Genomic DNA, 22,694 nt, shown 5'->3' on the forward strand with positions numbered 1-22,694 from the left:
TAAATTAAGTCCAAACACATATTGATCTACATTATCTCAGTGTATTGCCATTTTAATGAATATTAGCATTAAAACAACGTCCCTACAACTGAATAATAGGTTGTGTTTATTTTAACTCTTTAAACACTACACTAGGAAATCTAGTAAACTCACAACCGCAGACATACAAACTAAAACTACGTTACCTTTCAGTAAAGTTAGTGCTGAACGAGTTAATAATCATAATAATCAAATAGTTAACATTATAGGGAATAAAATACAAATTTGATAATTCAACTAAAAAAATAAAACACCAACCTGCATTCTAAGTGTTAAAAATGTAACAAAATAAAATTAAATCCAAATTATATTAGACCACACGTGGTAATGTTCTCTTTTCAACCCTTTTAGAGAACCCAGATACTTATTTAAAAAAAAAAAAAAAGAAAGAAATCTTTTTGATACTCATTTAAGAGTCATGCCGGCTTTGAAGCTCATAATAGCCAATTTATTGTGGTTGTAGTTCAGCTAGGGGGGACAAGGGTGCAAGGTTGTGTATGAACAGAGTAGCCAAGTGTTTAGCTGGGACTTCAATGAACTGTCCTTGCCATTGTCTAACCCTTTAACCCAGCTGGTCTCAGTGTACACACATGAGCTGTGCAATCACTCCAACACAAACCCCAGCACTGACCTAGCACAGAAACATCTGGGATCAGGATCAGTAACAGAGCTGTTTTAAAGGAAGAAGAGTAATGTAAGTTACACTTGACTTTTTTTTTTGGCAAACTAACTTGAAATGCTTAAAGGCCATAAAGTACGTATTTATTTGTTTTACTATTACAATATAAGTTTTAAAACATAATAATCTTCCCACATGTTCACTGTATAAAAAGGAAGCCAATCACATTACAACATTCTTTATAACACGTATTTGTAGTGTAGGAATCTTTGAACTGCTCACTCCTACATACCGTTTACTGTATAGATAGTGGAATAAACAAAGCAGCCTTTTAAATGCTTGGATGTTCCTGTAATTTAATGAATTACAGTATAATGTCTGAGCCTTTGGTTTGGCATCCAAAACAATTCCTTGAAAACTGAGCATCTGCCTTCGCTACTGCCTGCATTTTAAAACCCATGTCTAAAAATAAAACCTGCATTTTGTATTCTGTCATACCTAGTTAAACGACTGTAGGTATTTTATATACTGTATCACCAACCGTAACAAAAATGAATGCAATTTTATACCAACAAGCTTCATTATATTTGACTATTATCTTGTACAACTACTATTATTTATATTCATGTGGAGAAAAAAAAAGGCTGCATTCATTGCACTGAAAGCAAAATTAGGTAGCAACATCTAAAATAAAAAATACACAGGGTGACACTAAAACTCCAGTGTTTCAATAAAAGAGCATGTGTGTGAATGGATGAGCTGCTTTGTGTGTGGCAGGAACACAATTTAAATACATTTGCTTTTTTTTTCTGTACACAAGTGAAAATTATAAAACCATAGCTGGGCAGAGCAAGTGTTCCTTTTTCAACAGTAAAGGAACGAGTGTGTCCTTTGTTTAAAGTTCATGCTGCATTGTGATCATCAGGATTTATTGGCAGAGCCGGAGGAGCGACGCAGTTTCATGGACATGCGGCTCTTGCTAGCACGAGGAGACATTGGTGAGGCGAAGTCGTTCCCGTCTAACTGCGCTGCTTGATTTTCGACTTGCTGGTTCTCGGGACATGAGCCTGCAGAGACAGCACAGGAAGGAAGAGCACAGCAGTGAGAATGGAGACACCAGCCCCTGTGGGGTGAGCTCATTTACAGAACTGCAAGCATGCTTTTTAATGGTTAGAATGCTGTGCCTATTTATTTCCATTTCATAGCCATTTTAGAAGCGTAATACCACCCTCCAGACTTCTTGTGTTAAAGGCACTTGGCTTTACCTTTTGTTGTTACACACCATGGGGTGGTATAGTACACAACGGCGCACAGCTAGTTCAGTATTACTGCTTGCATGACATACTCTCCTTTATATTTACAGAGCAATGTGTTTTTGTTCAAGTAAGACCACAAGCTATAATCAACATTCTTTCAAATAAACTATAATTCAACTCCTAAAATTCTACAAAGGGAACTACAAACGAGGAGTCAGGAGAAGGAACAGCAGCAGCAAGAACAACAAATAGAGACACAGATTGTAGGAACTTTTGGCATTTTTTGTACTGCATACCATTCACAGCTAGCATGAAAGACCTTCCGTTTCAAGCCTTTGCCCTTTACCTTGATGAGGTCAATGTTTTCTAGTGGAGGTTTGGGAAGGAGCAGAAATATCACAGCATTTCTCTCTTTGGTTGAAAATGAAGAAAAATATGGAAGCAAAAAAAAGGAGGTGGAGAGGAAAGGAAAGGAGGGAGAAAAACAACAAAAAACAGGAAAGGAGAGAAAAAGGAAAGAGATAAAAGACAACAGGTGTGAGATATGACAAACGGTTGAAAGGGAATTAACAATAGACGTGCAGGAAACACAGACATACAGTAATGGTTAGATATTTCTTGTGTCATAACATGACACACAGTTAACACACGGAGATGCTGCTTGGTATGCAGAGGTATGGTTTACTTACCTTCATATCAAATACTTCTAATATAAATGCAAACCTTTAACACTGAGGTTTCTGGGTGTATAAAGCTGAAGCAAGGAAACCACGACTCCCAAATGTTCAATACATTTACTAATTTATAAAATAAAACTGGGACTCAACCAATACTTCTACCAAGTTTTATTTTTTGTGAGAGTGTACTCATGTTATTTCTGTGTGGCACAAAGTGATGACTAAATAAAAACAAATACATTTTAATAGGGTCTGTTAGTTTGGTGGTAAACAGTGGTACTGGCAGAAGTTCAGGCATTCAACAGATGTCTTTCCATAAAACCATCTGGTATGTCACACCACCCCTTTAAAAAAAATGCAACTGCTAAAGTTAAATACATTTTCAATCATAAGAAGCATGTTCTCTACCATACGGATTCCACTTTAAAAACAAAGCCTTTAATAGCTAGAGGTGTCCGAAATTACTACAGACTGAGGTAATTGATCATTTTTTTTTTCTTAATTGTTTTCCCCATTTACCCAAATTCGGACATTCTACTAAGTTTGAGGTTTTTCTGTTAAAATGTACTCGTTATTGAAATAACAATATTATGTAATAATCTTAGAATACAGAACAACAGCAAGTCCAATTTCAGACATTAATTTCAGAAGTATTCACTTTAGCTTCTGTGTGATAAAACCTCGTAACTAAATTAGATAAGGTATGCGAGACAGTCTTCCATAACTCGCTGGTTGTTTACGATAAATTCAATATATAACCGGTGGCACTTAGACACCCTGATAAGATAACATTAAATTAAAATATTTACTCACATAACATCAACACTAGACATTACAGGATACAAAACATAATGGTGAAAAACGCTGCTAGTCCAGGCCACGAAACACATCGAAGCATAGAGGTGTTATTGAGTCAATTAAAAATAGTAGTACAGTAGCAGTGAAACAAAAGTTAAAACAATGCCTAAACCACACACAAGTGAAACACAACCCAGTCAGGGGGGTTAGAGGTACATGCAGGCCTTACGTTAGCAGACATCTACCACATAGTGGACAACAGAGTAGTGCTTTCTTTGTTGTTTAAAAAGCAGTGCGAGAATGTATTTAGTGCGAGACCAAGGGAATCAGACAGACGGGCTATAAAATTGGTTACAAGTCAAATAAAATGCAGCTTATTGTTTCCACTGGGTCTTACCTTAAGATATACACAAGTGATAGTTAATGATCTAAAAGTAGAAAATAAGATAAAAAAAATAAAAAAAGAGATCACTCTGATTAGAAGGAATGAAAAGAGCAGGAAGCCCATTTGTTAAGTGCCCTAACACATTCTTCCAAGGTGTGTTGCTTTTAAAAATACAACAGCTGAGATACACCTTTTACAAAGATGCCTTTACTGAATGTACCAATAAAAGTGCTTTCTGTTCTACTTGTACATGGTTTTCTTCTTGCCTTCAGATGTACACTTTACCGTTCGATGAAAGATTCTTAGTGTCTAAAAATGAATTACTGAAAAGAACACTGAAATGGGGCTAGTTTGAACCATTTAAAATTGCTGAGCATCTTTTTAAATGGTAATATTGAACACAAGCATTGTGCAATAAATCAAGAGGATTACAGGAGTCCGTCAAGGCAAGATCAATGGATGCCAAAGTGGCACCCAGTTTAAAAGCTTACATATTCCAAGGTAGAAAAATAGTGGGATACAGTAAGTACACCCGGTTAAACAGTAAACCATCAGAAATGATCAGTGTACCTTCAAAAATGCCATATTTTTATATATATATATATATAGACACAGACACACACACACATCTACATGATTACATGTTACTTGGTTTACCAATTATTTTACTGTGTACCCTCCTCCTCCTCCATTATTAGATTCATGCAATTTATGAGGGGCCTCTGCTACATTAAACATTTTAAATGAATGGTAAGAATTAGCATACAGTAGATCAAATATTTGTTTTATGAAATGGGACTGTTTATTTGATTTGTACCACTAGTAGTTCAGGTTTGTTTATTGTGACCAGGTCAACGTGTTCTTATACGGAGTGATCAAATGCCTTTAGCATGTTCTGATCGCTGTGCCAGTTGGAACTAGGCTTGTACTTGAATGTCTTACCTGCATCGGCTGGTAGGTGGTGAAATGGGGCTGGACAGAAGACTTGAGCAGCATAGTCTTCAAAGGTGGTGGGTTCTCGATGATGATGCACAATGGTTTCCAGGTAACGTGCTCTCTCCTCGTAGCTGGCACACAGGTCAAGGGTGATCTCTAAATAGCTTATTGCAGCTTAATCAACATCTGAATAATTCAATGTAACTCATTATGATTCACTACCAATTTAAAAAAAGTGTCCAACTAACTTCCATTCCCAAGTGACTGTCCACATCATTATTCTATAGTTAACCCATCTGTGCACTCTGTCTCATCAGAAAACAAACCTTGTTTACTTCCCAGTTTGTTAAAGGAATGTAAAGCCAGACCAGCTTTATTCCAGCAGGACACCTTTTTTGTCACTGAACTAAACAGCCCTGTTCCTGCTCCTACCTCAGCAAGCAGCAGGTACAAATGCTACCAACAATTTAAACTCCAGCTTAGGGAAGTGAATCAAAAAAGTGACGGTACGATATAAAAATGGACATGTAATTATTTAAGACTTACTGCTAGTGAAGTACAAATAGTTTCTGCTCTAATAGTTTCCATGACAACATACAGTATTTTATTTGTCAATACTAGAAAAGGTTTAGAAAGTGCACATGAAACTCACTTGCTTGGAATAACGGACTTCAATGTCATTGGTCTATGCTCCTGAATCTTAGGTGATTCAACATAAAAGAAGATATGAGCAAAGATAAATTTAAGCCACTGGGTTTTAAGGTAACAGAAATGTGCCCATACAGGTCCTTTGAGGATCTTTGAGCCTGTGTGTGCACACCACTCTGAAAATTAAGCCCACTGACTAGAACATGATGAAAGTAAAGAAGTGACAGGCTTTTGTAGGAATAAGGATTGGGAATCAGTTTCAGAGGATGTCATGTTTATCTCTTCTGTAGCTCCAAACAGTTTTATGGACAAGCTTTTCAATGTTTCAGCTCCCTCACTCAGGCATCATTATCAAGAGGCCCAAAGCTGTACCTCCGATTGATCCAATGCCTTCTCTTCCTCTTGGCACAGAATGAGGTTCTACATGCCTGGCTGTGCGTGTTGGGAGAGTATTTCCTTCTTTTACCACAGCAGGCAGTAGCATGCAATTATCAGGAAAGAAGCCAACACGCTGGCTTGTGATTCCTGTACCGCCTGAACCGAGAATTACGCAAACCAAAACAGGAACTTTTTTTTCTTTTGTCACGCTGCACCCACTGCTTTGAAGCCCTTCAAGCTTTTTCAAAAACAGCCATACTTGGAACTGTCACAAGAAAAGCAAGGAGCCAAAAAGGAAGTTATTACATTGAAGTGACGGCAAAAAAGGCAAAGCTTAAAATGACTTGCCAAATGTTCAAGGAATAAAACATGAGAAGAAAAATACGTAACTCAGTATCCCTGATTGAAAGGGTAGGGTCTGGTCTTAAAATGCAAACCCCTCAGCTGCAGAAAACTAGTCAGACAACATAGCAAAGGCTAACATGACTTATGTACACAAATCTCCCTATAGTGAATGGTGGCTAACACAATACTTGTTGGTATCTTAAAATAATAATACATAATAATTTTGGCTAGTGCTTAGCCACAACTTATTTTTATATCACACTAACTATCAAGCCCAACAAATCTTGTTTCCTGCTTAAATAAAGTACATTTTGCAAGAAAAAAAAAATATCCCATGCACTTCACTTCAACCCTGGTTCTAGCCTAGATGTAACAGTTTTTTATTTCCTTCATTACTTGTCAAAAAGAAAGTATCTTTTGAGAGAAACTTCACAGCTGCTGTTTTTTCTATGTAGTTAATAGTCTTTTGGTTCACAGCAGTCACTCCTGTATGGAAGAAAAAAGCCAGCCTTTGTGTATTACCAGAAACTAATTTTCTATTGGGCTGAAAAGGGAAAAAAATTGGGTTATTGCTTCTCCCTCCTACTGAGCTTTTCATTATGCCTGATGCACTCAACTCCAAGCTCTCTCAGGAAAGTGAAAAATGATGACTGAAGAGATACCAAAAATGAGCTTGTTAGCACATTAGACGTGAAGTATCTTGGTGGGTCCCAGAAAAATTCCCAGTGGTGTGTTAATTCACCACTCTTACACGCTGGTGCGGATAGCTTCCCAATTGTCATTCCTATTTTTTCACACTTGTGGTGCTTGCCAGGAAGGGAAAAAGCTGGCAGACCACAGGAGGACTAACTGCTATCTAAACAAGCTGTTTTTTTAATCCCTTTGAAAAAAAAAGAAAAAACACACATCAAAACTGTTCAAGTACAGAGTGGGTTTATTTTGTAAGTAAGTGAATTTGTGACCTCGCCTCAAGTGGTACTGAATTTCAAGTAATTTCTGAATGGTTAGATGAATTAATGGTTAGATTAATTAATTACAGGCTTTGTACATCACACTACTGTTTGCATTGTGCCAAGTAATGGTTTACTTATTGGGGATCTTTTCAAGCTATGGTGTTCAGTAGACCTTTTTTAATATGATTAAAAAAATATAATAATAATAATAATAATAATAATAATAATAATAATAATAATAATAATATGATGTTACTACAAAAAAAAAAGTCATAAAAGACAACCACAAAATCATAGCAGTTATTCTGAATAATGAAAATGAAGAAAAGATAGGCCAGAGGCATCTATGATGTGCAATAAAATGAAAAGCCACGCATGTCACATAGCACCCTCTCATCTAAAATGAAAAGCTGCTTGTAGTAATTTAACAAAACAAACCCAACTTTGGATTGTTGCTAACAAACTTAAGCTAAAGATGAATAATTAATAACTATCAGGATATTGCTATTGAATTGTTGTCAGGGCACACGAACAGTTACCCAAACAGACTTGATCACTGCAGGACAAGGTTTGCTGACAATGCCAGAAGATTTAATTAATCAAATGAAACAAACCACAAAAGACCCATTAAAGGCAACTAGAGTGAACATCATCTTCCACTGTTGCTGCATGTACTGGATGTGTTAACAGCATAACCTTTAAAGTGGGAACCAAAATGTGATGCAGACATGCAACTCTATTCACACATGTGCTGTGGATATATACAACAATGAGTTACTTCACCTGTTTGAGTTCTGTTCACACCCTCTTGAAATACAAAGCCCGATAGAGAAGTCATGACCAGAAGCATCTGAACACCCCAATGACTATCGCGACTGTAACAGTAATTGACTGTAATTGTATCAATTAGACAGCCAGACAGGACACCTGGTCCTCCCTTTAACTGGCTCCTACGGGCCTGCCAGCTGACTAGAACCTAAGAACAGGTGCACAAGCAGTGGCAAGAACAGCCGCCACTAACACTGCTCTCAGCCTGATACCATGGAGACTTAGCCTAAACTGTGAGCAAATCTGCCAATTAGAAAACAGAAGAAAAAAAAACTCTGAAGAGACGAAGGTGGAAATCATACTAAACTCAAACCCAACACTGCTCACAAAGCCAGCAAAGTGATGTGTCCTATATTTGACAAAAATATTTAATGAAAGATGGGTGCACGGGGGTTTCTGGGTGAATTCTGCTGCATCCAACTGGGTTTTTTTTGTGACTGCTTTTTGAATAAATAAAATGACTAATTGTAATAATAGAATATTGTCCTAAACTAGCTAAATTGGTTCTATATATATATATATATATATATATATATATATATATATATATATATATATATATATATATATATATATATAAACACACACACACACAGAAGGAAAACTATTGCACTGAGCTTAAGAAACAAACTGGTATTTCACAGTAAGCAAATTCAAGACAGAACACTCAGAGATCTTACAGATAGTGTGTGTGTGGGGGGGGGGGGGGGGGGACGACTTAAGGGACTTTAAATTTAATGCAAAGAACCTGAAACTCTAATGGTTAAATTAAAACCAGAAATAGGTGCAGCTGTCCATAAGGAGCATAAGGCTACAGGTCTGCCACTGACTTACTCACATAGGGTTATAATGCGTCACAAGTGGATTATAAATTTGTGATGTAATCTGTTCCAGTCAAATGCACTGCAAAGCTGGAACCCTTGGAACATGACTGAAAAAAAACAGCAAGTACAAACAGCTCCAACTGAATAACTTAAAACATATACACTGCATAACACTGGTAATAGATCATAACTTAGAAAATCTTAGAATACAAATGTGTACTAAATAGGAGTTGAGGTATTTATATAACCCTAGGTATCTGAGATTTGAAGCAAATGCTGCTATGTAAAATGACGGTAACAAAGGGGTTACGTTTTCAAGCACAAAAAGCAGAATACAATTGTTTTCCGAGTATGAAACAAATATAACTCTAAGAGTTTACTGTCCGTAACAAAAAAGTTATAAGATCACAAAATGGCAGCCATAATTGGTCACAGGTCAAAGTGTAAGGTACCGTTGGATTTTTCCAGTTTCCTTAACATTGAACAGATGAAATTGGCAACTCAAATGGTTAACAGCAGAGGCGGTATGAACGTTGCTCGTAGAGATGCTCAATAATAAATCTCAATTTTCACTAACGTTAAACTACAAGAATTTTCAGCAATTGGCGTTTGCTTATCTTAAAAACATAGCAGAAGAGCAATAACATTAACTGTAGAGAAAACATGTTTTAGTTTCAGTAAAAATACGAAAACATGAATATTAAGAATTACATTTCTTGAATTTTACAGTCTGTAATTACAGACATCAATGTGTGTGCAAGTGCACTGTAATCCGTTTATTTTTCCTATTTAATGTCCCTGCTATCAGAGGCCATAAAAGTGATTTTATTACCGGGATGAGCTGTAACAAGCCTCAATAACCTGTCATTAAAACCAATGTCACAGCATTCGAGATTAGCAGCAGATTGGCCTGACTAATGCACTGTGCCTCAGGGAAGCTGACAAGGCCTCGGACTGGAGTTCAACATCATACTTTCACCTATTAATCTTGACTTAAATATAATCAAGCTTATAATGAAAGGGGCCCTGTGTATCCTGCCAGCTATTTCTTTAAAATCTGTGTTTCATCTCAATGGAAATATATATATTGTATGAAAACATTGACAAAATAATTTAAATCTGTGTGGAAAAGTAATGGGCTGCACCCTTTGATATTTATTTATTTAAGGACAAGGATTTAGAGGGTTCAAAACTTATAAGAAAACATCTATAAGGAGGCTTGAAAATGGTGTACACAATATATTTAATTATTCTAAATGTGAGTTTTCTTTTTCAACTTCATCATGCATTTCTCATATACAGTGACCAATGCAGACGTATAGCTGGATGGATGGACTGTTGTTTTGTTTTCCTAATAAACTTTAAATAAATTTCATTACATTTCCCCCACTCAGAAGGCATTATTGAAAAGCAATAATGTACACCTGCTTGTACATTACCCTGGAATAGAGGACAGCTTGTGTTGATTGAACCACTTGCCTGCAGCTCATGCTGCAATCATCCCAAATATCCTTGAATCAAACACAATGTCTTTACAGATCTACATTATATCTCAAATAGCCTGTGGGTAAATCCAGCCAATCAGCCCAAAGTACTATCTGGATGGGAAAAGGACCTTAAGTCTTTACGAATATAGATTAATTACATGAACTATTAGTATTTTTTCAGCAGCCTGTCTTCATAGATGCAGTATATGCAAATAGCAGTTACAGGCCTTGTCTCCTATACTGTAACTATTCAATTCCTTATCACAAAAATAATTAAACCTTGAAAATCAGAACATACACTTGAGTATTAGATAAAATAAAAAGGGGCGACTGCAGTATTTATCAGAAGATTCATGAATTCTAAGAAATCTGTTCCAGCACATCGCCAATTAACTTATTTTTAAATTTCCCCTGCTATCTAATAAAACATTAAAACACAGTGGCCAGAAGCCTTTCTAAAAGCCACGGCAAACAAATAAAGTGTTGAGATTAGATCAAACTGCCTCGTTTTACAACTACAGGCAACAATTAGTGAAGGCAAGCTTCCCCAACCTCAACCCCCCTTTTCCCTCAACCTCTAAGCCGCAGTGGGTCAAACTGTTTGTGAAGGCACAATGAAACCATTGTGTAAGCTGGCTAGGATAGCAAAAAGGACCTGTTCCTATTTGGCTGCTTTGATTGGAGTGCAATGAAACAATGGGAGAGCAAGCCAGGTTTCAGCAGCTCGTTTGCCTTGGAAGCCAAAACTGAGGGAGGAGGCCCTGACCTAAGCTTTCCTATCACGCTGAACCATATGCTGACCCCAGCAACCCAGCGGCTTTATCAGGAGGAATCAGGAGCCACAGTAACTCAGCTTCAATTCCCACTTCATGGCTCCACTCTCTCACACTCTGCTCTACTGGCAGGCCAACAGGGAAACTGCTTAGCGCCTCGGTATTTTTTTTTTTTTTTTTTTGTGTCCATGTCTCCACAATCGTCCTCCAACAGATGGATGGTAGCTGTAGTTGGCGAAGCGGGAGTTATACACTTTTTAACAGCTTGGATGTCAAAACACAAGCCAGGAAAAAAATCAGGCAAAGGCAAAGTAGTGTGGGACCCGAGGCGTGGCTTTGATTCCACTCTGAAAAAATGTGATCTGGGTTTATCTAAACAACTGGCATCTGAACTGTACAAAAATAAATAATAATAATAATAATAATATATTCTGAGCACGATCCAAAAAGGTCAGGCTGTTCGCACATTACAGAACTCTGAAGATTGTAGATTACTACCTATTCAATGCTGTTTTAACCATTTATGTGGCAAATTGGTGGATAAATCACATAATGTGATTTATCCACCAATTTGCCACACAAGTGCTCTGCACAACAAAAATGAAGCGAGATGCCCAGCAGAGATGATACATTCAGTGGGTTTGGATTTAGAGCCAACTGTATAGCTGGGACTAAATAGCAAGCAAATGGCAAAAACAAAATACGCACTTAAAAAGCAGAAGCATGCAAAGCTACCAGAAATATCAAAATCCAGCTTGTTAACTTTTGTGGCTCTGTTTTGTTGAGATCCACTTGCTGTAAAAACTACAGATACTAAGACATTAATGTTTTACAGTCGATGACAATATTATTATTTTCACATCCAATATACAGCCAGCCCTCTTCCCTCTGCCGAAGCTTTGTTTCACAGACTGATGCCACTGGGAGTGCTTGGCCTGGTATTGCTTGGTGTCATGCTTCCCACAGAGCACTACACATGCAACTCCTACAAAGAAGCTAAGTTGATGATTGTGTTCTCTCACATGACTTCTACCACCATGTGAGGACGTTGAGACAGCGGTAGCTGGTTCTTCTTTTTCAGCACCTTTACAAAGCTTATACTACTGAAGGTGGTTATGGTTATGGAATCATTTCTCTGCACATTAAATCTAGAAAGGGAAGCAACCAAATTACTGATGTGCTTGCAAAACACAAGTCTAACAGTGAGGAGGCAAAAAACATGGAGGACCTACAGATACATAGAATTAAAATGCAATAGGTAAAATCTACAAGATACTTTTAATCTAATGTAGTGATATTGTAATACACAAGTCCTGAGGTTTCCCCTTTAATTAGTTATATCCTATTAGCTGTAGATTACACAAATGTAATTTGTGTTTTGAGTTAAAAAAAATTAAACAGAGATACCGAATACAATGCACATCCTAGTAATAATACTGCACAGCATTTCCAAAACTTAAATGCAAGACAGAAAATCTTTCCCCAAGAGAAACAAACAAGCAGAACATGATTAAATGTGTTTTCAAAATTAGATATCACAGATGTTTCTGTAATCTGCAACCCCTAGTGGATCAAATCAAAGGCATTTAAAGCCGTGCTTTGGAATTATTCATTGCACAACAATGTGGAACTTCTGTCAACGGCATCAACAGGTAACTAATAGATGAAGTCTGTACTTTCCCTCCCTTGGGCCCAATCATTACTTCGAACACTGTCCACTACTTAATCCTCAGCAAAGCGTTAAAACTCTAATTACATGATAATGCCATTAAATTGGACACAGGGGACAGTGAAAAACATAAAGCACCTATTCCATGACCAAACAATCAGAGATTTCAGCTAAATGTACCTCAATTATAACTGAAGCAAGATGGCAGAACAGGCAAGGGAGAAAGATCGGAGCTCGAAAGACATCCGTCGATAATGACAGATTGCTGCAATTCTGGCTGTCAGGATGATCGACCCATGCAACACACGCCAATCAATACCGCACTTCTGTATTGAGCAGAGTAGAGATGCACAGATGGGCAAGATTGCTTGGAGCCAAGACTCAAGCTGAGCCTAACAATCTTATTCGCTTAAAGAACAAGTCAAATGGTAACATTTTTGTCAGTGGAAGCTCTGAAAATAAGCAAAAGCAAACCTATAGCAAAGAACATAGTACGAACCAATATATATATATATATATATATATATATATATATATATATAGCTAGAGCTAGATAGATAAATATAAATGAAATTCAGATAAAACACAAATCATAACAAAACTACACTGGGTGCAAATAATTGTTTGGCATTCTTAAAGTGATTGAACAAAGAATTAGAAATTAATTTGTTAAAAAAAGATTTATATGTGACATATAAAAGCCATGGGCAATGCAGCAGACGTGACAGATTTTGTTTAAGGACCCATCGTCGCCACTCAGTCAGCTTGGCAGGTTCAAGAGTGCACAAATACTAATGTTTCTCTAGAATCTTTATTTTTGAGTCATTCTTATTGATTGTCTAAAACAAAGCAGAATTTGCTGCGGACGGAGTCCTCCACCACTTCCCTGAAGGAATTATACGCTGCATTGATTGAGGAATTGCCATGCATTACTTCAGAATTATGTAAAAACCTGGCTGCTCATAGAGGTCCTACTTCATAGCTAAGCTAGTTCTGTAGGCGACAGGTTGAATGTGCTTCATTGTGCTGCTTCTTGAAAAAAGAACTGGATTTTGGGAGCACCTTTTGCAACACAGTGGGATTTGTTGGCCCTGTACACAAAGTACATGATCAGTACAACTGTGATCACTAAAACACTGCATGTCATTTGAAAAGAAAGATACTCATTTTGTATTTTTTCAGGAGATTGCATCTTATGTGTGTTAAGTAAAAAAAATAAATCCAGATACTTAAATGGGCATTACATTTCAAAGCAAATCATTTTAGCATCATCACAGGATGGCAGCTGTGATCAGTACTGATGATCTGCATTTTCACGATTCAGAGCACATTGTGAATAGAAGCTCATATCTATAAGACTTGAGAAGAAAATAAGACGTCAATATTTATTGACCATTCAACATTCTCTTATTTTCCACCTTAGTTGAGAAGCAAGCTGCTGTCATTTCGTTTCAATAGGAATACGAGGCAGTCTGGCACAATGAGAGAGAGGCCCTGTAATGCCATTAAGTTTGATCAATGCAGCATGCCTGTGCCCATCTGCAGCCCTGTCTCATCAGCTCTGGCGGACCAAAAACTAAATGAAAGAAGAATGATAAAATGAAGGTATTGTGAAATTGATTTCTACGCAAAAACAGATAGGCATGTGAGAAATGCAACAGATTTTCAAAAATGTAAACAACCTGTCAAATTAAGATGCATGAGTTTTGAACACCTTCACATTTCAACTGTCCCTCAATCAGTAAGAGGTCAGGACCATTAAACTGAAACCAGATTAGATTAATATACATCCCAGTGTCACTTTCTATATGTGAAGTCCACTGAGTGGCCCCCAAATCCTTGACTCACCTAGGAGGCCCCTTGGAACTACACATCCCCAAACCTATATCGCTATACTGTTGTGTCCAATAGCAAAGCCACAATCTGTTTGTAATATTTATCAAATCTGTCAATTTCATAATCTGATGCAATGGTTGACTTCTTCAGCAAACATCTGGAGGTCCCCCAAGATATTTAAAAATGGCATCCCTGCTATTTTCTCAAAGTCCAATATGTAAAGTCTAATATGTTTCATCTAGCTTGTAAATGTATACATTTTTAAAAGCGGCTATTAAATGTAGACCCTACGCTTTACATTTCCTAACACACCTTACCTTATCTAAATATTGTAAACCATTTACTCCTTCCTAAAAAAACTTTTTTTCTTGTAATTAAAGTAGTTAAGTCACCACATTGAAAATCAGATTGAATGCATTTGAAAGGATACAAATTCTGGTACAATGGAATTAGAGATTTCAGAGCGCGGCTGGCATTGATTGCTGTGGTACGGACCATGGTGGGCAGTATTTTTCCATCGACAATGGCCCCGTCAAAAAGAGGACCAAAAAATGGAACCTTGAAAAGAAAGAAAACAAACAAACATGGTAGTGACATGTCCCCTGCAACAACTACAATTACAAAACTGTGTCACATGTTTGGGCAGGAACCACCATATTCTGAGACTCAATATTTTGTGTCAAAGAATGTCTTAATATCTGAATGCCCTAACACATAACTAACAACCATAACATAAATACAGTATTACTGACATACAGCATGGACAACGATGTTGTTTTAACTTTCAAAACACATTTTTAGTTGGTTTGCCATGTGCATACAAAAAGGGAAAGTAGTCTATGCTTTACAAAAAAAGTGTCAATGTTACTAGGTACTTACTTACATTGCTACTGAATTCTCTAGCATTTTGTTCTAATATTACATCTCATCTTTGCTGGAGTTTAATTCATTTTTAATCAATTAAATAACGTTGGCAGGTCATGAAAACTTTTTCAACTACTCAAAACATTGTAAATAAAAGGCACAATATGTAAAATGACCATTGTTTAAATGGAATACAGAGACCAAGACCATTATGTTAAAAAGCCTACATTGTTTTTTTTGTTAAGTTTAAACAGTGTGTTATGGAAAAGTTATGAGGTTTAGTGTTGACTCTTACACTAATGATTCTCAAGTGTAAAAGCCAGCGAAGTGCTTCCCTCTCAAGTGGCAAGAACATTCTTTCTTCCCACCTACACAGTTACATTTTAAAGAATGCTCATACCTCAGGCTTCTTCATGATCTGGACGCTATACATATGGTTCTTCATTGGGTATATGACAATCAGAACATCTCCAAATTCTGTTGGAATTATTCCTCTCCTGTAGTCACGTGTGTGTTCAGACCAGACAATGTGCACTTCATCATTGCCCAAGTGTCTCAGCTACAAAGATAAAGAAACTTTACTGATTTACTTGAAACAGAGAAACACAGGAAACAAAAAGAAGAATGTAGTTTGTGTGGTCACATTCTATTATTCACACACATCCACATTGAGGTTTTTTGACCTTGAAAAACAGTAGGTAATATGGGACTCGTGACCTTTATCTTTCAGTGTGCAATGCTGAGGGTAGAGATAATTTAGTCCTAAAAAATATATATATTTTTATTTGAAGGGCAAAACACTCAGTGGATATCCTGTGCACACCACACTTAACTGTCAGTGTAACTATATTATACGCAGGTTTTATCTGTGCATCTCTATCTGGATGGCGTCTTCCCCATTGGGTCAAATTTCATTTAATCCAAAAGAATCATGATATAATCCTAACCAGGGGGACAGGTCTAATCTAATTTTGATACATTATTGCCATGTGCTGTGCAAGTTAAAGAGACACCCTCCAGGTCTTGGACCAGGTTTGCAAGATGCATTTTGGTCCCTGAATGGAAGATCATTTTCCCTGATACCACTGAAAATTGATGCAATGAAGGATGGCAAATAAAAGCTTGACTGTCACTGATAAGCCTAGTATTTTGTTTGCAAAATCTAATCAGATGGCTTTGAAACAGGCACCAAATTCTGAGAAATTCCTTTCTGAAATGTCACTTGTTAAGGCAGTATTTGTTTTGTGTTTTAAAACATAGAATATGCATGGCTTTGGCATACTTCTGTTCAAGCCGCAATTAATCTGCACAGAAAAGGCTGCAATCAATAAAACTAAATATCTGTACTCTCAATAGGACTTCTGTACAAAGACAGGGAAATGAAAGCTCAAGAAAGCACTCTGTTTGGTTATTAAAAGATAATTATCTAATCATCTGCAATATTATTTCCTGTAACCATTCTTGAAAGGAAGACGCTGACGGCAGTGGCACAGGCAAGGCTATTCCTCTTTACAGACCGAGGACAATCCAATCCAATTAGACCAGCTGAACCCTCGGGAGGTCAAGCAGTGCACTCCCACTTTTAATATTACATTCCTGTCTGCACTCATTAATAAGTCTACGCAACGGATTACCACCTCCAAAGATGTATAAAGAGAGGAATGACGGGACAATCCTAATGATATCCAATTGTTCATACTTAACTGGGGGCATGTATTACAAAGCCAGAGATCAGAACAAATCTGAACTCATTATTGCTAATGTGAAATGTATTACATTTTGCCATGAAAAATACCAATAGAGAAAGCCATTTATCACAACTGACCATGGCGAGGAAAAACAACATCTATTTTACTAAAGTAACTGTAATTGTATGAAACAGCATTGTATAAGCAGTCTTAAGATTAATATTTTAGGAGATTATTATCAAAAAGACAATTTATTGGATCTTAAACTTGGTCCCTGATGCATCAGTTTAACAGCACAAGCAAGAGCAGTACTCACCTTTTTTGTTAAGGAGTCATCAGAATCAGGTGGCATTCTTGTTGACACATGAAACATCACTTCCACAGTTGATGTTGCAAAGTAAGGAGTGCTGAAGCCAGTGCTTTTGTTTCGCTGTAGTCCCCCCAGGAACCCACAGTGGTTTGTGAGATTCACCTGAATTTATGAGAATTGAAAAAGCTGAAAATATCCCCAAACTAAAAGATATGCAAATAGAATAAATAGAGCTGTCATTATAATAGACACAATCCAATGTTCAGATTACAGGAGCGCTTTTACTGTAGGGAAATTAAATGAAGTTCACAACAAAAACAAAATCCATTAGCACTGCAAGCACATTGGGGATCTCTGTGGAATTTCCACAGCTGCTCAGAGGATGTGAAGAAAGAAAGAAAAAACAGGAGACTTACCTCCCAGCCGAGCCCCGAGACAAAGTCCTCATAGGCCTGGCTTCCACTTGTGTTAGTGAGGATTGAGTGCTTGTCTTCCTGTCCCTCAGCAACATAAAACACTGCTATCTTGTGTGTTTCCCGACTGTATAATGAAAAGTAGAGTCAACCTTTTTTTTTTTTTGTTATTACTTACATACATTTCTGTGTGCAATTGAAATGAACAAGGTTTCTTTCTTGGAGAACGTCTTATAAAACATTTAGGGTCTTAATAAATATTACTTCAAGGACATTACATGTTAGGTACGTGAATTGAGGTTCCTTTTTTATTAGTTGGTGTCATCACTGGCTTTAATGTTTAGGTCTAATACCTAATTTATGGAAACAAAATAGTTTTAAAAGAGCTGACGTAAAGAGAATAGTGCTACAGTTAAAAATGTTCCTGAAACAGTACAAAACCATCTACAGCACAGTGGTATTAATGTGCTTAAGTGTAGATTCAGTTTCAAAATAATGTATTTGCACATTTCATAATTACCATTGTCTGGAGTCCAGATTCTTAAGTTCTCTCAGCAGCTTCTCATTTTTCCTAAGAAGGTGGAAGTTGCTCCTGGGGGGGAAATGAAATACTTACAATAAATATAAATGACACACATTCTTGCACAAGCAAGGTTCATCTGAGCTGAGCAAAATTATTCTTCATTATGGCAGTTTCTGAGCAACCTTGCCTTTTTTCTGTGTTTATTATATTAAATCTCAAATACTCCGACATCTACATTTAACATGATTTGTGTTCTATCAGCTTTATGCCACGAATGATGAGAAATGACTTTCCAAGATAAGCACTGTATCAAAGCACATACATGGTTTAATCAAAAACTATAAAACCATTTGAGTGAGTGGTTCTCAGGAGAACCCAACTCAACCATTGGCCACAACTGGTTCAAAAGTGTGACCTAATTGGGCAGTTCCACTTGAGAGAAGTGAAAAACAGTAACAACTGAAAAACATAAATCCATTCCTAACATTTTTCTATTTGACTTAAGGGCTACTGCTGATAGCTGATTTTATTTGAGTATTTTTTGGGGGTAATCTCTGGATCATTTCTGCTGTAAAATACTCAAACAAACTCCAGTGGTAAAAAATCCAGTGGTTATCACGGTTCATTCAATTGTTCCCCTTAGTTTAACAGTGTTCCTGATGAGAACTGCTACATAAATGCATGTTTCTCGTTATTTTATAAGCAAGCATTCTGGGTGCAGATTTCTCTGCTTCTGCTACAACAGATTCCACAGCAGCGAAGCAGTGCATTGAGTCCAGTCATGGCTCATATAGAATTTCAGATTCCAATTTCTTCCAAGTAGGAGTGAAAGCTGGTCAAGTACTCATGTCCGGGCTGTTCATTTGGCATAAGCCTGCTCGGTTTCAAAATTGAAAGGGACACGGACAACATGATGCATCATCTTTTTGCAAGCCTTCTAGTAGCTTGTTACATTGTAATGGTCTTCATTTTCTCCATTCAGAGTAAGCTAATTTGAAACCATGCTGGGAACAGTGTGAAAGCCGGCTGTAACAAATACACACAATACCTGTGAATTGCAATACCTTAGTCTTTGACCAGAGATGAATAATGCAAAAATGCCAGAGAATGAAGGCAGGACAATGATTCATTTAAAAGCCTCTAAATCCTTTGCTGCCTACTTTTTTATATAATACATTGCTTTGTATGATTTGATAAAGAACTGTTTTTTGTATTACTATTGAGTAAATGTGCCGTTGCTACTAATCAAATAATGCATCTTTCATTTATTCTCAACTCTGTGGCAAACTGAAGATACCTTTTTAAAGAACATCAAAGTCCAGTATTTTGTAACTGGCAACAAAATCTAAATTATCATCATAATTGTCTCTTTTCAAACAGGGGCGAGTGCCTCTATATTTGCCACATTATGATAAATAGGAAACAGTCTGCTGTTTCAACTTGATATTAGTCATGTTAATAAATAGACTAATGTCAGGTTTTGCCAGCACCCAAAGCGAACAATGAAATAGGATCAGCAAATGGCAACACGTACTGCAATGCTGAAACTAAAAACAGGACATCAATCCCAAAACATTTCTCATCTTTTAAAAACAGGAAATTACTTTAACTCGTCTAGCTTATGAAACATAAATCCCAAAACTCCACAAACCGTACCTCTTTTCCCAGGAGTTCATGCCCAGGATGTTCAGAAGCAGCCTACAATAGTAGAAGGCTGACTGGGGTCTCTGCGGACATGGCTCCTCTTGTTCCATGGCTCTCATGTTCAGGTTATTGTTGCACTTGTCTGCAAACCCCTTCTCCTCAGTGTACTGTTTCAGGATGGCGTTCATGACATCGTTCTCCTGTTTCTCAGAGATGCAGGTAGGGGGCAGGGCAGGGATATTGAGCGGCATGCCTGCTCGTTGAAGGCACTCTGGACTGGTGGTGCCCAGGTACTGGAGCATCTCATCCAGGGCATCCTCGCCATCCCTGATAGCATCCCAAGTGGGCACCACCTCCCTACACCTCCGCTTGGCTTGAGGGGCCATGAAGTCCTTCATTGCTTCATCATCCTCCTCCTCCTCCTCTTCCACTGCCCCACTCTGCAGCTGCTGCTCATCCTCACTGTCATCCAGGCACTGCTGCCGCTCCACCAGAGGCCGGGCTGGAGGCAGTTTTAGAGCTTGGCTTGGCTGGCTGCAGTGGGGAGGCCCGTATAGGATTGCTGTGTCCCACGAGTACTTTCCAGAGATATCCCGCACTATGATTCTCACGCTTGAGTTAGTGGTGGTGAGACCAGCTGACATCCCTCCACCGGGGACATTATCCTCAGCACGGATCTGGAGACTTGATAGCAGGGTGGTGTTGTTCAGCACAAAGAACTGCAGGTTTGGGCTCTCAAACAGCTCTGGGGAAAGTTCAGGGCATTCGCTGTAGGGGTTGTCTTGGTTTTCACAGATCTGGCTGGTTAGCATTGCCGGCCCACCACTCATGGGATAGTGCTCCAAGTGGTTGACCAAGTGAGTTATGACTGTCCGGGCCGCTATGGAGATTAGACCTTGCTGCATGCAGCTTTTCACTGCAAGAAAACAAATATACATTTTTATTACAACAAACTTATCATACAAGGGAAATTATTCCAAGTGTACTTTAATGCGAAATGTATTCTGCGTAGATTCATATAAGCTGCAGTTATCCCACCAGGACACATAGGACATGATCTCATTTATCTACTTAATAATCCATTCAGTTTGGAAAAGTTATTTTAGGAGTGGCAGTAATACAACAATACAAATTATATATATATATACACACACACTGAAACAAAACAAAAAGTAATTTAAAAACAACCACAGTGTATAAAGGCATGTTTCAAGACAAGTATCATTTGCTTCTGCGGGGGGAAAGAAAATAAGCTCTTTAAAAATATAACCTGTAACAACAGTGTGTCACGAGAGCAGAACTTGTATTTTACCATTAGGATCACCTAAACGATTATATTATCAAATGCAGGAGTCAACATAAAAAGTATTTTTGGTGAGATTAAAAACAAAACCAGAATTTTTTAAAAAAAAAAACACTGTTGTTGTTGTAAGGAGAAGAGGAAAAGAGGTCATCTGAAAATGTGGAACTACTGTGGTGCACCTTGACAAAACTGAATAATTACATCTCTTCCTTTTAATACCTAACAATTAAGCTTGTCGAATTGCAGGGCTGAGCCTATTAAGGACATCACTGTATTCAGGGTTCTCTGCCAAAAAAGTGCTTGAGTTGGAAGAAACATGCCTCACACAAGGCTACAATGATTAGCAATTTTCTCTTGATAAAAAAGCAGCACGTAGGACACGACAGACCACAAAATCACCTGCTGTTAAACACACAGCCACTGCAGAAGGAAAGAGTCTGCATTTATCTAGTCCTTAGTGCCCTTAAGGAGACATGAGGAGAAAGCCTAATACAGGCTGAGAATAGCACTATGGGGAGAGCTCCCTACAAGTATTAAGCTCATCTGTTTCAATTTTCTTTTTGCTGCCACTGTATTGTTAGTCTTAATTCTAAGGGTGAAGTTAAAGTCTGAATTGATTTTTTTTTTTTTTAAAGGCTTTTAACTCCTTACTACCCAGGCAGGGTTATAAATGTTCTTTCTTTCTTTGCTTTTCAGTAAGGGTCAAGCTGGATGAGGTAAAACCCATGGATGTGACATGACCTGCCCCAAGAATTAAGGCATCTTGACCAACACCAGTTACAAAAAACTAGAACAGACAGTGGGTTCTTGCTAGATTACAGTGATCAGAAAGATATAAAAAGTAAAAAATGGCCCAGTGCACTTATGTGGAGAAAATAAAAAACAGCTAGATTATATACAGATACATTGGCTGCCTATCGGGAGTAGGAATAGGAACAGGAATGGTAATACTTGTGTTTCTGTGGAGACACATACAAAAAATAAACTCAACTGGGACAGGAGAGAGAATGCGAAACGTATATTACATTTGGGGAAATCAAAATGCACACCTTCAGTGACAGGTTGCAGTTTGGATGACCTCTCGGAGTCTGGAGAGTGCAGGGGTTCAGGCTCCTTGAGGCTCTCCAAGTGCAGAAAGGGATCATAGTCAGATGACGCAAGATCCGCCAAGTTAAGGGGGAAATATTTTGGATTGTTAAAATACTGTGCTCCGTACACACATCCATGAAGAACCTATTGGAAGAAAAGTGTATGAACGACAAGTTTAAAAAAATGACCAAATTACAACAGGCCTGGAGAGCATGATCAGGGGGTAAGAAAGCATTTCAGACATCATCATAAACGGCAATATTGTTTGCATACTTGTTATAGGGTAGTTTATATTGTTCCTCAGTCTTGCTCTGATTTCATGATGTTGCTACCAGATAAACAATGCAAGGAATCAGTACACTACATAATATCGCAAGGGGAAACAGCCAGGAGGACTAGTTCTAGCTCT

General features: G+C 37.7%; 1 protein-coding gene across 9 annotated transcripts in view; it reads right to left on the reverse strand.

Moving 5' to 3' along the window:
* Positions 1–417: 417 nt before the first annotated feature.
* LOC117421822 (ral GTPase-activating protein subunit alpha-1-like) overlaps positions 418–22,694 on the reverse strand; it is a 45,223-nt gene continuing 22,946 nt past the window's right edge. For 5 of the 9 annotated variants that reach the window (XM_058987722.1, XM_058987721.1, XM_058987724.1 and 2 more), the window contains 9 exons: positions 22,246–22,429; positions 19,906–20,809; positions 18,247–18,318; positions 17,730–17,853; positions 17,320–17,475; positions 15,716–15,874; positions 14,882–15,009; positions 4,717–4,841; positions 418–1,725 (listed from right to left, as the gene is read on the reverse strand). In XM_058987722.1, the coding sequence (XP_058843705.1) occupies positions 1,580–1,725; positions 4,717–4,841; positions 14,882–15,009; positions 15,716–15,874; positions 17,320–17,475; positions 17,730–17,853; positions 18,247–18,318; positions 19,906–20,809; positions 22,246–22,429 (1,998 nt within the window). In that variant the 3' untranslated portion in view covers positions 418–1,579. Of the gene's footprint in view, positions 1,726–2,210; positions 2,326–3,786; positions 3,818–4,716; positions 4,842–14,881; positions 15,010–15,715; positions 15,875–17,319; positions 17,476–17,729; positions 17,854–18,246; positions 18,319–19,905; positions 20,810–22,245; positions 22,430–22,694 lie in introns of all 9 variants that reach the window. The other 4 variants (XM_058987723.1, XM_058987727.1, XR_009307403.1 and 1 more) reach the window with 3 other exon arrangements.

Source organism: Acipenser ruthenus, chromosome 15, assembly GCF_902713425.1.
Source record: "Acipenser ruthenus chromosome 15, fAciRut3.2 maternal haplotype, whole genome shotgun sequence".
NCBI lineage: Eukaryota > Metazoa > Chordata > Actinopteri > Acipenseriformes > Acipenseridae > Acipenser > Acipenser ruthenus.